The sequence below is a fragment of the Ceratotherium simum genome, chromosome 10, assembly GCF_057802395.1.
Source record: "Ceratotherium simum simum isolate JZ-2026a chromosome 10, ASM5780239v1, whole genome shotgun sequence".
NCBI lineage: Eukaryota > Metazoa > Chordata > Mammalia > Perissodactyla > Rhinocerotidae > Ceratotherium > Ceratotherium simum.
The window spans coordinates 53364066-53380343 of record NC_141909.1 but is presented as its reverse complement, the minus strand read 5'-3'; the positions used below and the strand labels follow the sequence as shown (position 1 = coordinate 53380343).

The following is a 16278-nucleotide window of genomic DNA, read 5'->3' as shown; positions in this document are numbered from 1 at the left end:
CATTAATATATTGTAAATCTTGATCTCTTAACAGAACTGTAGAGACTCTGTCCTGGGCTTGTCTGAAACTGAAAACCAACCCTCCACCTTCGGCCCAGAGAGCAGGCCGCCTGCCGGGGGATAAACTACAACTCCCAGGATTCCTGGGTGAGAGCTCCTGGGAGTCGTAGTTCATTCTACACTGCGGCGGCGCCCTCCTTAACCTCCATCTCCCCGCCCCCCACTCTCCCAAAATCGCAACCCACGCCCTCGAGATAAGTACGCTGCGTGGTCGTCTTGTGGGAATTTTTCTCGCTTTGTCATTTTTCCCTTTTGTTTCTTCCGTTAGCTCATTGTTATGTACACCTAAGGACGACTCCTCTGGAGAAGGGTCGAGACGGAGGAGGAGCCGGGATCAAGTGTTAACCCGGAAGAAGTGAGCCAGGAAGTAAAAGTGATCCCGTGTCTGTCGGTCTGAAATGTAGCGAGTTACAGAAGGTTCCGACCTCAGTAAGGAAAGCTAACGTCTTTTTTCTTTTTCTTAGGTACTCACAGTTCATTTCTTTCTTCTGATCTTAAAAACTATTTTTCCTTTCTCCAGTTTTTTTTTCCTCATGTTGCCTCCTTGTGGGATCAGTCTATACTGTATGCTAAGTTACACAGTATGGCTTACACGTGCTGCTCTCGCGCGGGCTTAGTGTCAATTCTGACATGCCGACACTGAGAATTGTTCCTAGAGTATCAGAGCAATCCTGTTACTGTGGTGGGTGATGGAGCAGACTTGGTGTTCTCAAATATAGATAACCCTAGTGAGTAAACGTCTTTTTTACCCCCTCTTACACTGAGGTTCATGACCTTGAGAGTTACTTATTCTACTACTGTTCCTAAAATGGAAATTTTAGCTAGCAGTGTCCTACCAAAAATCTGTTTGCCATCCTTTTATTCTGACCGTTTTCAAATGGATACACCTCCTCTGATGCGCTTGAGACTAGATGTGAAGACACACAAATTTCTGCTGGAGGACTGTAACTTTTGTGGCTACTGGGCATTGGTGCATTCTTCCACAGGCCTTTCCAAATGTTATTCAGTGTGTTAAAGTTCATTAGTAGAGCCCTGCAAACTTTTCGGGTTTTAGAGACCATTCTGAATATTTTATTTCTTAGGAGATAATGATATGTAAGTTAGCAGACTTATAATGATCAAATAAGCTAATAGATGAATGCACCTCCTACCATAGTAGGACCATTGGAGACGGTAAATGTTGATTGTGATAAATTTTGACCCTTATTTCAACTTTGAACTTCAGGATTTTAGGGGCAAAGTATTTTTATTAGAACACTTTATCTTTTCCTTTTCTTACTCAATAAAACCATTGTGTGCTTTTGTTAGCTTTTGATTATCTCTGTTAGAGGAAAAGAGAACAGATAATTATTGTACACTGCCAATTTCACCTAACTTGTAATTTTTTTAAGTAATTTTTTTTCCTGATTGTAAAAGTAATATGTGCTATAAGTATAGAAGACTTGGAAAACACTAAAAAGTAGGAAAAATAGAAAGCAAGCAAAAGGTATCCATAACCCCACAACTAGAGATCATCTTATTAACATATTGGTATAATTCTTTTTTAGTTTTCTTTTTTCAAAATACTCTGTACCTTTTTTGTGTGTGTTCCATATATTGTAGAGAATTCTTAAAACCTAACTGAGGTTATGTTTTCTATTCTGCTCTTTTCATTTAATATAATTATCGCCATTGTCCTTTTTTACCAGACCTCCTACTTTCTTAGTCTGTTAATATTTGAAGTATTCTTTGAGGATCTCAGCTAAAAGGGAAGCACCTTTGAAGAGTGATTGCAAAATTGAAAATGAAAAGCACTGAGTCCTGAACAGGCAACCTGCATTCTGGTATCAGCCCTGCCTCTGTCCAGCTGAGTGAATAATCATGATTAAGTTACTTGACGTCCTTGGATATCTGGATACTTAAAGAATTAGACAAGAAAATAGTTAATATTTCCTTCAAACTTTGTAGAAATCTATTAATGTGTGAACCACCTAAAGTCTGCGTGATTATTTCATACCTTTCAAGTGCTCGTTCCTACACTCAGTTCTAGATTCTGGATACTTTCTAGATAATACCTGATTTAACCCATTCTATTTGTATATTTATTAGTTACACTCCTACTGATTTGCCTTAATTATATATGTTGAGTGGGTGGAAAACAGTGCTATCTTCATTTATTTTAATATGTTATGTTCAGAGGTTTGAAGAATTATTTTCTTTTTGTGGGTTATTGAATTTTGGGACCGTGTTTGGAGCTGGCTGAAACAGTGAACTGAGCAAGATTTCTTGAGACTCCTTCCAGCTTTTATATCTGTAAAGTTGATTTTTTTCAGATTGTGTTTATTATATTTCAGATGCTGAGATGAATCGTCACCTGTGTGTTTGGCTTTTTAGACATCCGTCTCTTAATGGTCACCACCAGTGCCGCATCCAGGCCCATTCTTATCAGTTTACACAGATACATCTTGATACAAGACTGTGGGGTTTTAGACAAAATAGAAATCACATTCTCCATCATCTATTAAATAAGAATTGGTTTAGGAGATATTGTCATCAAGACACCAGGATGCTCTGGAAGCATAAAGCACTACAGAAATATATGGAAGGCCTGAATAAGGAGTACCAAACACTTGATCAGTGTTTGGAGCCTCTCTCTGTGACTGAAGGAGACCGAAGGTCCTTGAATCGAAGGCGTGCTGAGTTGGCACCACTTGCAGCCATTTACCAAGAAATTAAGGAGGCTGAACAAGCAATTGAAGAATTAGAATCAATGTGTAAAAGTAGGTAAAAGATATGTGTGTGTCTGCAAGTACAGGACTGATTTTCTAAGTTAAAGCTTTATTGAACTCAGTCTTTTAAAAAGCTTACAAGTAATAAGCTCTACACTTGGAAAGAACAGGACTCTGTACCCTGGGTGTTTGAAGTATTTCAGCTACTAAAGATCAACTACTAAGAGACCAAGCTCCTCGTGGTGCTTGTCAAGAAGTTCTCAGGGTGTGGGAGACTGAATATTGACCTTTTCAGAAGCTTTAATTTATTGAACAGGGCTTTATTGAGCACTGTCCTACAGTGCCAGACACCAGGGACACAAAAATACAGTTCCTACCCTATCAAAGGGCTTATATGGTCTAGGTATTATTTCATCACTCCAAAAAGAAACTCTGCACCCTTCAGCCATCTTGTCGCAATCTCCCCTTCCCTTCTAGCCCTAGGCAACCACTAATCAACTTTCTGTTGCTATAGATTTACTTATGTGAGGCATTTTATATAAATGGAATCATAATATATTGTCCTTTGTGACTGGCTTCTTTCACTTAGCATAATGTTTCTAAGGTTCATCTATGTTGTAGCATGTATCTGTACTTCATTGCTTTTTTATTGCTGAATTATATTCTGTTGTATGGATATACCACATTTTATTTATCCATTCATCAGTTAATAGATATTGCGTTATTTCCACTTTTTTGGTTATTATGAACAATGTTGTTGTGAACATTTGTGTACAAGTTTTTCTGTGGACATAGATTGCTGAGTCATATGGTAACTCTTTAACCTTTTGAGGAACTGCCAGACTGTTTTCCAAAGCGGCTGCACCATTTTACATTCCACCTCCGGTATATGAGGGTTCCAATTCTCCACATCCTCACCAAACCTTGTTATATGCCCTTTGGATTCTAGCCATCCTAGAGGCTATGAAGTGGTATCTTATTGTGGTGTTGACTTGTACTTCCCTGATTAATGATATTGAGCATCTTTTCATGTGCCTGTTGGCTATTTGTATACCATCTTTGGATAAATGACTATTTAGATCCTCTGCCCATTTTTTAGTTGAGTTGTCTTTTTTTATTGAGTCGTAATAGTTCTTTATATTATAGATACAAGTTCCTCATCAGATATATGATTTACAAAAATTTTCTCCCACTTTGTGGGTTCTCCTTTAAAGCACCACAGTTTTTAATTTTGATGATGTTAAATTTATCTTTTTTTCTTTTGTTGCTTGTGTTTTGGGTGTTATATCTAAGAAACTGTTGCATAATCCAAGGTTGCAAAGGTTTACATCTATGTTTTCTTCCAAGAGTTTCATATTTTTAGCCCTTACATTTAGGTCTTTGATCTATTTTAGTTAATTTTATATATAATGTGAGGGGTGTTTATTTTTAATTGTAGTATTTCTTAATATTGCTATTACCTTAACATTCTTTCTCTTAGGAAAATTTTTCAAAATATACAGAAGTTGAGAGAAAAGTACAATAGACTAATACAGGGTTCAACATTTATCCAGATTTTGTGATTGGCTTTTAGTTTCTAAACTTTCTTCTGTGCTCCATCCTGTTTCCTTAAGCCTTAGATGTTAAGCACTGTCAAGACCTGTAAAGTCCTTGATGTCCAAGGACATCATTTTCCTGCCTTCTATTAGTGGCACCACGAGTCTTTCACCTACGTTTAATGAGGATTATTTTTTAATCTTTTCATAATGCCACTCAAATTTGTAAGTAATTAGTTTTGGGAAAGTTGCTTACACGTAACAGGAGCTTACTAAATGCTTTCCAAATTATATTGACATAATCTCTTTCAGCCTTGGTTGTATCATGTGTAATATTAGTAAATTGGATTATATTGTTTCTGAAGTCTCCTCTAGGTCTACAATTCTCCTATTCTATAATAAAAGTGATAATAGCTACATTTAGTAAGTCTTACCATTTGCCAGGCACTAAGCTAAGTATTTTGCAAATATTATCTCATTTGAATGTTCATAATAACCTTATGAGGTCGGAATTATTATTCATATCCCCATTTTATAGATGGAGAAACTGGGAGGTTAAAATGCCAAAGGTCGCTTAGCCAGTCAGGAGAGGAGCGAGGATTTGAACCCAATCAAGGAGACTCCACAGCCTCTGTTGTTACCCACTGCACAATAATTCGAAGTCCAATAGAATCTACCTCTGTAATGTATCTTGCATGAGTCCCCTTCTATTTTTTCCACTGATGTATATCTTCATTATATCTCATCCTAGATGATTACAATGAATTCCTGACTTGTCATCCCACCTGCAGGCTTTCCCAGTCGAAGTACAACCTTAATCATATTACTCCCCTGCTCAAAATTTCAGTAGCTCCCATTGCCTATAAACATGGATTTCTTGGTTTGGCATTTAAGAGCCTCTGCAGGGGTCAGCCTGATGACATAGCGCTTAAGTGCACGTGCTCCACTGTGGCAGTCCGGGTTTGGATCCCGGGCGCACACTGATGCACCGCTTGTCAGGCCATGCTGTGGTGGCGTCCCACATAAAGTGGAGGGAGATGGGCACGCATGTAAGCCGAGGGCCAGTCTTCCTCAGCAAAAAGAGGAGGATTGGCAACAAATGTTAGCTCAAGGCTGATCCTCCTCACACACAAAAAAAAGAGCCTCTGCAGAGTGACGCCAGTGGCTCTGTGTAGTTTATTAATTCCCTTTGCATATTCTCTCTTCCAACCAAAATAGACAACTTGCCTTTCCCTGAATATACCCATGCCATCCCATATCTATGTCTTTGTTCACATTGTTACCACAAATTTCACCTTGTTAAAATTCAGTCCCCTTACAAAGGATGGCTTGGATGCCATACTTTAGTTTCAATCCCCTCTGTGAAACAAGTATGGTTACTTGCCTCTTTTGTATTCTTATCCTTTGTGTAGTTGTCTCAACCTCAGCCCCTTCCCCCATTGTCTGTTCCTCAAGGACAGGGCCTGTGTCATCATTTTTATATCTCCTGCAGCACCGAACATAGGATATAATAGGTTATCGAATCTTTGTTGATATAATGAAATTGAATTAGGTTGGATTTTACAGTTTAGTAAATAATAAGAGGCCACAAAAATAATTTTATATGATTGCAAATCAGAAGATTTTTCTGATAACCTTTGACCAAACAGATATCTATATTGAGTGATGTCAGCCTGGTTTCCATTTGTGGAGTGTGTGCACAATGTGGGGCCGGTAGTGACGTTACAATTCAGCAACAGATGATCTATAATTAGATTTTAGTTCAGACAGTGCCTTATCCAGGAAGCCTTCCTTAAGTGCTGAGGTCTGGGTTAGACCCCCTCCGTGGCACTGCCCTTATTACGTATTGTAATTGTGTGTATGTGTCAGTTTTTCCCACCAGCCTGAGCCACTTGAAGCCTGGAATTATGTTTTATTCTTCCTTGTGTCCCCAGGAACTAGCTGAGTATCTGGCACATATAAGTGTTAAATGTTGAAAGCATGAATGAGGCACAGAATCTCACCAGACCCTAATGACTTCTATGACTAGAGAAGAATTGTAAAGAGCCTTCTCTCTTACAATTGATTCTTCATTTCTCTTTTCCTCTTTGTTATTATTAAGAATCAAAAATTTCTACCTCACTTTGCAAGCATCACCACTGACAAATGAAGTCTCTAGGGCATCTAGAGCATGGAGTCAAAGGTTATGGGATCCACCATGCTTGGTCATTCAGTGTTAGTTTATTTTGTTAGAATTCCATGATTTAACTTTCTGTGTTTGAAATGATGTGAAAAGGACCATAGTTTCCATAAAGCAGAGCTTACAAAGATGTGTTTTGTTTGACCCACACAATGTTTTTGAAAAATGCTTATTAGGTATGAACATTTCAAGAAATTTCAAAATGTTAAGGAAATTGAGGCTCTAGCCATGCTAGATTACTCACAGTGTGCTGAGTAATGGCTGCCACCTTTAGATAAGTGATCACCCCAGTTTACTCTGAGACTTACCTTATTAAACCTGTTTGATTAATCACTGATTTCTGTAATTACTTATAGACACTTTTTTTTGTGTGTGTGAGGAAGATCAGCCCTGAGCTAACATCCACGCCAATCTTCCTCTGTTTGCTGAGGAAGACTGGCCCTGAGCTAACATCCGTGCCCATCTTCCTCCACTTTATATGGGACGCCGCCACAGCATGGCCTGACAAGCGGTGCATTGGTGCGTACCCGGGATCTGAACCCAGGCTGCCTGCAGCAGACCACACATACTTAACCGCTATGCCACGGGGCCGGCCCCTACTTATAGACATTTAATCACAAGTTCTTTGGGGCAAGATCGTATTTCTTTTCACACTGAGTTTTTTGGACATTCTTCACAAATACTTAATTGACGTTCTCTAATGATTCTAACTATTCTTTCGTATAATCCTTTGCCTTCACAACTGAAATGAAACTTAGTAGGCAGAGATTAGGTAGTTTTTTAAGAGTTTCTCTGTAAGTATTTTAAAACTTTTACCAATATTTCTATTGCTTGTTTGTAGGCCTAAATAAACAAGATGAAAAGCAGTTACAAGAGCTTGTATTGGAGGAAAGGCAAACCATTGCTCAAAAAATCAACATGTTATACAGAGAGGTATGTTTAGGAGGTAAACTAATCTCAATAGTGTTAATAGAAAGGAATACTCTTCTTGCTAGACTATGCTTTGGTGCTCAAAGTACTTTGCGAACACCAGTTTCTTAAGTCTTCTCTTACGATAAGCGATTAAGCTGGATTTAGTGCTGTAATTTGCTACAGAATGAGATTGAAGAAATTGTGATGTCAAAGAATAAAACAAATTCCTCCCTCCCCCCAGAGCAATAATATTCCAAAGCTGAATCTACTAACTTGCCAGGCAGGGGAACACATGCTGGTGAAGAAATGTAGTTCACCATTGGAAAAGAGTTAGGGGGCTTTAAGTATTAGAAAGGGGGAGTCGTTCATGGTGATTATGTTAATTAAGGACTGAAAATTTGCATTCTGGATAAATTGGGATGAATTCAAGGATATAGAGATAATTGGTTAACACAAGTCTTTAACTCCTAGCTTAATGAATGATTTGTCTAAAAGACAATGGAAAACACAGTACTATATACCATGTTACCCTCTGTCCTACTTGCCATCCTCCTGCCTTCACTCTTCCCTACTCTGGGAATCCAGTAGAGGGTCTTGTTAAGGGGTTGAGGGGGATGAGGTGGAGGTATCAGTTTTTGTTATCATTGACTTAACCAGCTAATCAAACGTAGAAGTAAAATGTCTGACTCTTAGTCTAATATTCTCTCCCACAGACTATGTCATTTCTAGCAAAGATGGATTATTTCAAAAATTGGCAGTGGGGAGAGTCATGACACGTAGGCACTTTTAGTTTGACTTGAAAGGCCTTTTAGTAATAATAAAAATAAAATTACTTCTCATTTCTTCCTAAGAGGAAAGTTGGTTACTTTCTTTGTTAGGAAGCCCCCTTTTTTCTTGTCGTGGCTGAGAAACTATTTGAGCCTTATCTTGGGAGTCCTCAACATACTCTTTAAACAGAGCAACTCTCCTGAGAAGACAGGGCATGGCCTGATGTCCGCTGTCATTTGTGGCAAGAGAGAACATGCAATCATATGTAAAGAGTCCTCATTTTCTCCAAATGAAGACTTTCAAAGCTTTACTTCATTCATCTAGATGAAAGAAGCTACTGTCCAGAACTAATTATAAGGGCAAAATCTGAAGAAAATGGAATGGAACACTCTGGACTTTGATCTAAACTTAAGCATTTTAGACAATTAAGATAATCTGATAGCATTGTAGAGAATATCCTGACAAGAACCTTCATTGTTAACATGAATTGATCGCTTATTTTAGGTCTAATAAGGTCTATTTATTACAGTATTTTAGGACTAGACCTCATTGGGATGCTATATGATTTTGTTAATTACTGATTTTTTAATGTCTGGAGGTTTCTCAATCTATTGAGTAATAATAGTATACCATGGAAAATATATAGACACTAATGCTGATTTTTTTTTTCAGCTTTTCCAGAGTCTAGTGCCAAAGGAGAAATATGACAAAAATGATGTTATTTTAGAGGTGACATCTGGAAGAACAACTGGAGGTCAGTAAAATAATTTTGTTGTAAATGATCTAAAAAAATACTTATATTTTACATTGATTTGACACACTGTAACTTTAAAAATTTGTTAGCACTTTGGAATTAGCTACTCCTCATTTCCTAAGGGGCCTGTACGTAAGAATGGCTCTCTTAGAAATTTGTGCTGACTAAATATTTTTTGTATTTTATTTTAGGTGATATCTGCCAACAATTTACCCGGGAAATATTTGACATGTACCAGAATTATTCAAGCTATAAACACTGGAAATTTGAACTTCTGAATTATACACCGGCTGATTATGGTAGGCGTATTTGAGGATTTTGTCCATAGATGATGCTGAAAATTATTTTACCTCTGATCTTGATTAGAACCATGTTGTCTCATTTTCTAAAACTTTTTGTCTTTACCTGCTGAATACTGTGACATAGGCTTGACAATCACAGTGGCTTACTATAGTAGAGTTCTTAACTAGGAGAAGACAGTGGGAGGGAGGGAAGGAAGGAATATTTGAATTAGAGAAAATTTCCCTGTGGAGGATAGATATATACTTTGCCTTAAAAATCCTTGTTCTCTGTATTCAAAGCAAAGATGTATTAAGGTTTTTACTCTAAAGAACTTTGTCATTTATATGATATAATCAGAAATCATTATTGATTAGATTAAGTGGCTAATGATGTGCTAGATGTTTTATGAGAATACAGAAAAAGTTAATCATTTGTCTTTATTTTCAAGAAGCATCCACTCTAGTTGGGCTGCTAAAAACTTATACAACATAAACAATAACAAACAATACAAGTCTTTAAACTTTTAAATACTCAAATATGTTAAATCAGAACATCTAATAGTAATTCTCTTTTTTTCCCTTTCTTTTAATCCACCTGAAATTTTTTGTCTGCTTGGTTACATAGTGATACGCTGTAGTAGACAGAGGAATCTTCAATAATAAACCACAGATTCTCAAAGTGGGGAACGAGGATTAAAGTAGGTTAAGCAATAGAGGGAAATGAAAACCAGTATACGGCATAAGTAAGTTGTGCTTGATACAGATTTTAAATATTGCCAGTGGTCAGGAAAGGGGACTATCAGTGAGAGCAGACGGAAGGAACAACCTGAGCCACAGCAGGGTGGTGGGAAAGATCTTGGTGTGTGTGTAGGACAATAAGGAAGCCAATTTACCCAGAGGCTATGTGTGATAGGAAGAGATGGGAAATAGGTTTGAACTGATAGCGTTTGAACAGCCTTGGAAACTGAACAGGCCTTGATTGTTAGGGAGTAGGGAGCTGTTGAAGATTTTATTAATAAGACTATGACTTGATAAATATATATTTTAAGAAGATTACTTTGACAACAGTATGAAAGATGGATTGAAGTGTCTAGATTTAAGGCAGACTACTAAGAGGTGATTAGGGTAATCCAGATATGACTAAGAGTTAGAATTGGGAGTAAGGAGACATGTGAGAGACCTTCAAAGGAAGAATGGGCAAAGTTTGCTGACTGGATACAAGAGAAGCTATTGCTTGCCTACTATGTCCTGTATGCAGTATAGGTTATTTGACCTACAACCCTGTGAAATAGGTATTGTTAATCCCGTTTTACACATGAGAGTCTAGGCTCAGAGAGTAAGTAACAAATCCAAGATCACACAATAAGTAATGGCAATCGTGGGATTAAATTTAAGTCTGTCTGATCCAGAGCCACACTACATCCCCTTAGTCTATTCTGACACAAAGGGGATGAGCCATGGGGATTCTCATCTTTCTAAACAGGAAGATTGTGATATTCATTCATGCCATTGAATGGAATAGAAATTGGAAGGCAAAGCCCATTTAAGAAGAATAATGATAAGTGGTGTTTTAATTATTAAGTGTGTGGTTATAGTGAGCATCCATTTAGAAATATGCAGTAAATGCTGAAGTTGTGTAACCAGAGCTTTGGCGAAAGAACAGAATTGAGGAGAAATATTTGATAGCTGTTAGCACAGAGATAATGTCTGATACTGAGAGAATAAATGAGGGAGAGTCTATAGAGAAGAAACATTCAGGGCACCAAACGTTGGAGAGTGGCCACATTTAGAAAGATACTCTAGTTGGCAAAAGAAAAAGAGGAGTCAGATAAGCAGAAAAAGGATGAGGACAGTATACTATTATGGAAGCAAGAGAGGAGAGAGTTTCAAGGAGAATATAATCAGAAACAGCAGCATTTTAAAAGAGAGAATAGTGGAAAATGTCATCAGTGACCGCTGAGATGTATATTTTGAATCCGACTTTCAAGAATGAAAGGGAGATGAACTTAATAACAGGAAGAGAGATTCTGTTCCAGATATGTGGAGTAGCCTAAACAATGGTTTAGGCTTTGGAATGGAAACTTTTCTTTTAGATACACTGACTCACTGGCAAAATAAAATAAAGATATTTTAAAAAATAAAAAGGCCTTTTTTTAAAGAAAAATTTTAAATGTTTCTTTCATATACCTTTAAAATGAAAGACTAAGAATAAACCTCTATTTATTAAAATTATAAAATAATTTTTAAAAATGGATTTATTATTTATAACCAGGAAAATAAAAAGATGTGGATAGGAAAAGACTAAAATAGAGAAAGGGAAAAAAGTACCTACCTTATAAAATATGTTTATTAAGTTATATATATATACATATTTTTTTTATGTTTAATTGAAATAGAGGGGAACTCCACAGAGATTCACACAGCACTAAAAGCTAAGAATGGAAAGAAACACTTTCATGCAAAAATTTATATATCAAGTGACTTAAAGTCTTGTAGTTTTGTGACTACAGGTACAAATAGAGACAATACTCAACTGTTACATAAATAGTTAAAACTAAATGATAGCCTAAATAATTACAAGCTAGCCTTTGTGGAAGGAGTGGAGGGTGATGGCTCTTGATATGCATTGTGGATCTGACACTGTGTTATTCTGTATACCTGCTGTCTAATGATTTGAAATATTTTCCAAGTTAAAGGGATTCTATGAAATTGTTACATTATTTCCTCCCTCCCAACAGATTAATGTTTATAATTATATTTTTTTATTCTCTGCCCACAACTTGAATTCAGGGAGAGGTCACTTAAAGTAATGTGATGGTTAATTTTATGTGTCCAGAAGACATACTTTTCACCACAACTGGGAGAAATAAATTTGTGAGGGGAGCCCCAGCATCGTTGAAGAGCTCTATGATCACTCTTCTCTGTAGGCCAGCCCTTAAAATGGGAACTCTGGTAACTGAATTGGGAAATCTAAAGGCAATGGGAGTAACTGGATCTCAGAGTGGCAAGTGATGGCACTCAACATCCAAAGGCAAGATGGGCATGGTTACCATAACGGACAGCAGAGTCAAAGCAGCAATCAGAATAGTCTGACTTGTGCAGACTTATGGTGTTGGGCAGTTGATCATGGTATCCCTAGATGTCAAGTAAAATGGAAGCCTACTGGATTCTTACTTGATCTGTATAAGCTGAAAAGTTCTAGGTCAAGTGAACAAAAGTCTAACCTGTATCATAAAAGCAGAAGTCATGGCCCCTCAGTCATTTCCCAGACTTGAGCCAGTTTGCAGACCCAAACCCCTTGAATGAGGGGAAGGCTGTGTCACCCTGAGGAACCCAGTACACTGCCAGAAATTTGTACTGTTAATCTTTTTTTTTTTTTTTAATTAATTAATTAATTTTTTTTTTCCCCCAAAGCCCCAGTAGATAGTTGTATGTCACAGCTGCACACCCTTCCAGCCGCTGCACGTGGGACGCGGCCCCAGCATGGCCGGAGAAGCGGCGCGTCGGTGCGCGCCGGGATCCGAACCCGGGTCGCCAGCAGCGGGGCGCGAGCACCCAACCGCTAAGCCACGGGGCTGACCCCCTGTACTGTTAATCTTTTTCTTAGTCTTCCCCAAAGGGGCCTATGGCCTTTTACCAGGGTAACTGTGCCTTGGGGAAAAGAAAATAATTATACCTTTCAGGGACTAGTGGACACTGGCTCTGAATTGACATTAATTCCAGGAGACTCAAAACATCACTGTGGTCTGCCGGTCAGAGTAGAGGCTAATGGAGGTCAGGTGATCAATGAAGTTTTAGCTCAGGTTTGTCTCACAGTGGGCCCAGTGGGTCCCTGAACGCATCATGTAGTTATTTCCCCAGTTCCCGATGTGTAATTAGAAAAGACATACTCAGCAGCTGGCAGAATCTTCACATTGGCTCCCTGACCTGTGGAGCGAGGACTACTATGGTGGGAAAGGCTAAGTGGAAGCTACTAGAACTGCCTCTACCTAGGAAAATAGTAAACCAAAAGCAATACCACATTCCTGGAGAGATTACAGAGATTAGTGCCACCATCAAGGATTTGAAAGATGCAGGGGTGGTGATTCCCACCACATTGCCATTCAGCTTACCTATTTGGCCTGTGCAGAAGATAGATGGATCTTACAGAATGACAGTGGGTAACTGTAAACTTAACCAGGTGGTGACTCCAACTGCAGCTGCTGTGCTAGATGTGGTTTCATTGCTTGAGCAAATTAATACCCCCTGGTACCTGGTATGCAGTTATTGATCTGACAGATGCTTTTTTTCCATACCTATTCATAAGGCCCACCAGAAGCAGTTTGCTTTCAGCTGGCAAGGCCAGCTATACAGCTATACACCTCCACTGTTCTACTTCAGAGTTATATCAGCTCTCCAGCCCTACATCATAATTTAGTTCACAGGGATCTTGATGTCTTTCTCTTCTACAAGATGTCATACTGGGCCAGGATAGCTGATGGGGTAGTTCCAGTTACCACTGATACTTGTTGACAGCTAGATGTCGACACTACTAAATGCTCTACAAGTGTTTATCACAGTTACTCCTCACAACAACCCTTGGAAAGTAGGTTGAATTCAGGGCTATGTCATATGCTTACATAAGCCTTGAAGCACTACTTACATAATCTACAATATGAATGGCTCCCCCTTCAGGTATGCAGTGCTGTAGCTTGTTATATATTATTATCATTTACGAATAAGGAAACCAAAGCACTGACAAGTTAAGTGACTTGCCTGTGGACATATAGCTAGGAAGAGGAGGAGCTTGAGTTTGAACTCAGGCAGCCTAAGACTGGCTCTGTTAATCTATACAGTAAACTTGCAACCTTCTTCTTTTCAGCTCACACAAATTCAAATATTTACACTCAACATGAAGTAAAGAGGATAGGGGGAATAATTTTAAAAGTACAGAATGAATATAAGATGGGATATTTAAATTGTCATGGCCTCACTCTGTCTCAGTTCCTGGGTATTTTTCATAATATGACCATCTTACTAAACTGAGTATGGATTGTCAACAATTAAATTTTTTTGTATCATCTGATCCCTAAATGCATGTTAGCTTTATCTGGTATTCAAGAAAATAAACAGTAGTCTATTCCATTGCTGGAGGAAAACTGGCTGTGTTGGACATAATTATTGGGAGACAGTACGTCAGTCTCTGATAAGATACCTTCCTAAGGCATTTTCCAGGGAAATCTAAAACTATATGCAATTTTTGTCTAACATGCTAACTTTAGAAACCAAGTAGGTTAGATCTGCCTGTAAAACTATTTCTTTTCACAGTAAGAAACAGTAAGAAAAAATACAAGGTGTGAAAGAACCCCATAAATCAGGATTAGAAATGAAGTGACAGACTCAGGAAGGAATTAGAAATAAATGAAAAATCACTTCAGAGATGAAGAATAAATCAGAAGGAACATATGAGTGGATACACAGAACAGATAATGCCTTAAGAAAACAGTAGTCAAAAAGAGGAAGTTTTTTTAGAATCAAAAAGAAATGAAGAAAAATAAGAAGGAATCAAAGAAAACAATATTGAAGATAGGCCAAGAAGATTGATAACATAATAAAAAGAATCTGCAGATGCTGTATCTATCTGTCACTGTAACAAATTACCAAAATTTAGCAGCTTTAAAGCAACAACTGTTTTTTTTAATCTCATGATTTCTGAAGGTCAGGAATTGGGGAGCAACTTTCCTGAGTGGTTCTGGTACAGGGTCTTTCGTGAAGTTGGGGTCAAGCTGTTGGCTGGGGCTGTAATCCTCCCAATGCTTTACTGGGGTTTAAGGGTATACTTCAGAGCTCACTTGGTTGTTGGCCGACCTCATTTTCTCACCAGGTGGGCCCTCTCCATAGGGCTGCTCACAACACAGCAGCCTGTTTCTCCCAGAGTGAGTGATGTGAGAGAGAGAGAGGAAGCCAGCTCCCAGTAGGGAAGCCAGGGTTCTTTGCAACCTAGTTTCAGAAGTTGTACTGTCAAGTCTACCATCTGCTATGCATCATACAGACCGGGGGAGGGAACTATAAGTGTGTGAATAGCAGGAGGCAGGGATCATGAGGGCCATCTTTGAGGCTGCCTACCACAAATACTAATATTTTTCAACAAAGCTCTTCTGAAATAGGAAAAAAAAAAGATTTAAAGCCACGTATTTAAGCACATATGAAGATATCCAGCCAGAATGACCAATACTAAGACATATTCTAATAAAATTATTGGACTGTAAAAAATAAAGGAAAAAAATCTATTAGACTTGGAGAAAAAAAGAGCCCACGACTGTAAGGGAAAGAAAATGAGATTTTCATCAGGCTTTTCATTAGCGACACTTTGTGCCAGAAAGAGATGAAGTTCATTCAAGGAAAGGAAGTTTGAATTAAGGATTTTATGATCTGCAGAACTGACATAAGTATAAGGGTACAAACTGTTATCAATATGCGAGAATTCAGGAAATACTCTTCCCATGATCTCTTTCTGAGGAATCTACTAGGAAACAAAACTTCAGACAATTAAAATATAAGGTATCAACATAAGAAGTAGGGGTGAGCATTAAATATGTGGTTACGTATAGAACTAAGTATAATTGAGGACTAAGAGAAAGAACACAGTATATAAGGACTGTAAGATCTGACAGTACAGATAGAGTACAACCATTTGAAAAATGGGGGGAGAATGGGACAAGCATATACAAAAAAGTTTTATTGTTTTTAGTAATCATATTGGTGGTAGAACTAGTATTGTTGTTCTGAGACTGTTGTATGTGTAATATGGGATAAAACAGACGAGTAATTATGAAATATTCTAATTCTAGTATCCTCTCTGTCTGAGAACTAAGATTCTCAGTGTGGAAGACAAGAAATGTAAGAGTAAAGAAGAGGTTGTAATCTTGCATTTACATTTGAAGTATTAATTGTCAAAAACTGTGAATGGTTAAGATTCTACCCTACTTGGAAGCTAAAAAGTTAGCATGCCACAGTTTCATGGGTCAGAGACGAAGGAAAGTTGATTACAGTAGTAGCAGTAACCAAAATATTAGCATTTTTGTGCTGGTTCCATGAACTC

At 37.9% G+C, this 16278-nt stretch overlaps 1 protein-coding gene across 4 annotated transcripts in view; it reads left to right on the top strand.

Annotated features, from left to right (window-relative positions):
* Positions 1–253: 253 nt before the first annotated feature.
* The window catches only part of MTRF1 (mitochondrial translation release factor 1), a 39003-nt gene continuing 22978 nt past the window's right edge, over positions 254–16278 (top strand). For 2 of the 4 annotated variants that reach the window (XM_087436012.1, XM_014789948.2), the window contains exons 1-5: positions 254–788; positions 2394–2819; positions 7324–7415; positions 8835–8916; positions 9108–9215. In XM_087436012.1, the coding sequence (XP_087292138.1) occupies positions 2402–2819; positions 7324–7415; positions 8835–8916; positions 9108–9215 (700 nt within the window). In that variant the 5' untranslated portion in view covers positions 254–788; positions 2394–2401. The remainder of the gene's footprint in view (positions 789–2393; positions 2820–7323; positions 7416–8834; positions 8917–9107; positions 9216–16278) is intronic. The other 2 variants (XM_087436011.1, XM_014789947.2) reach the window with 2 other exon arrangements.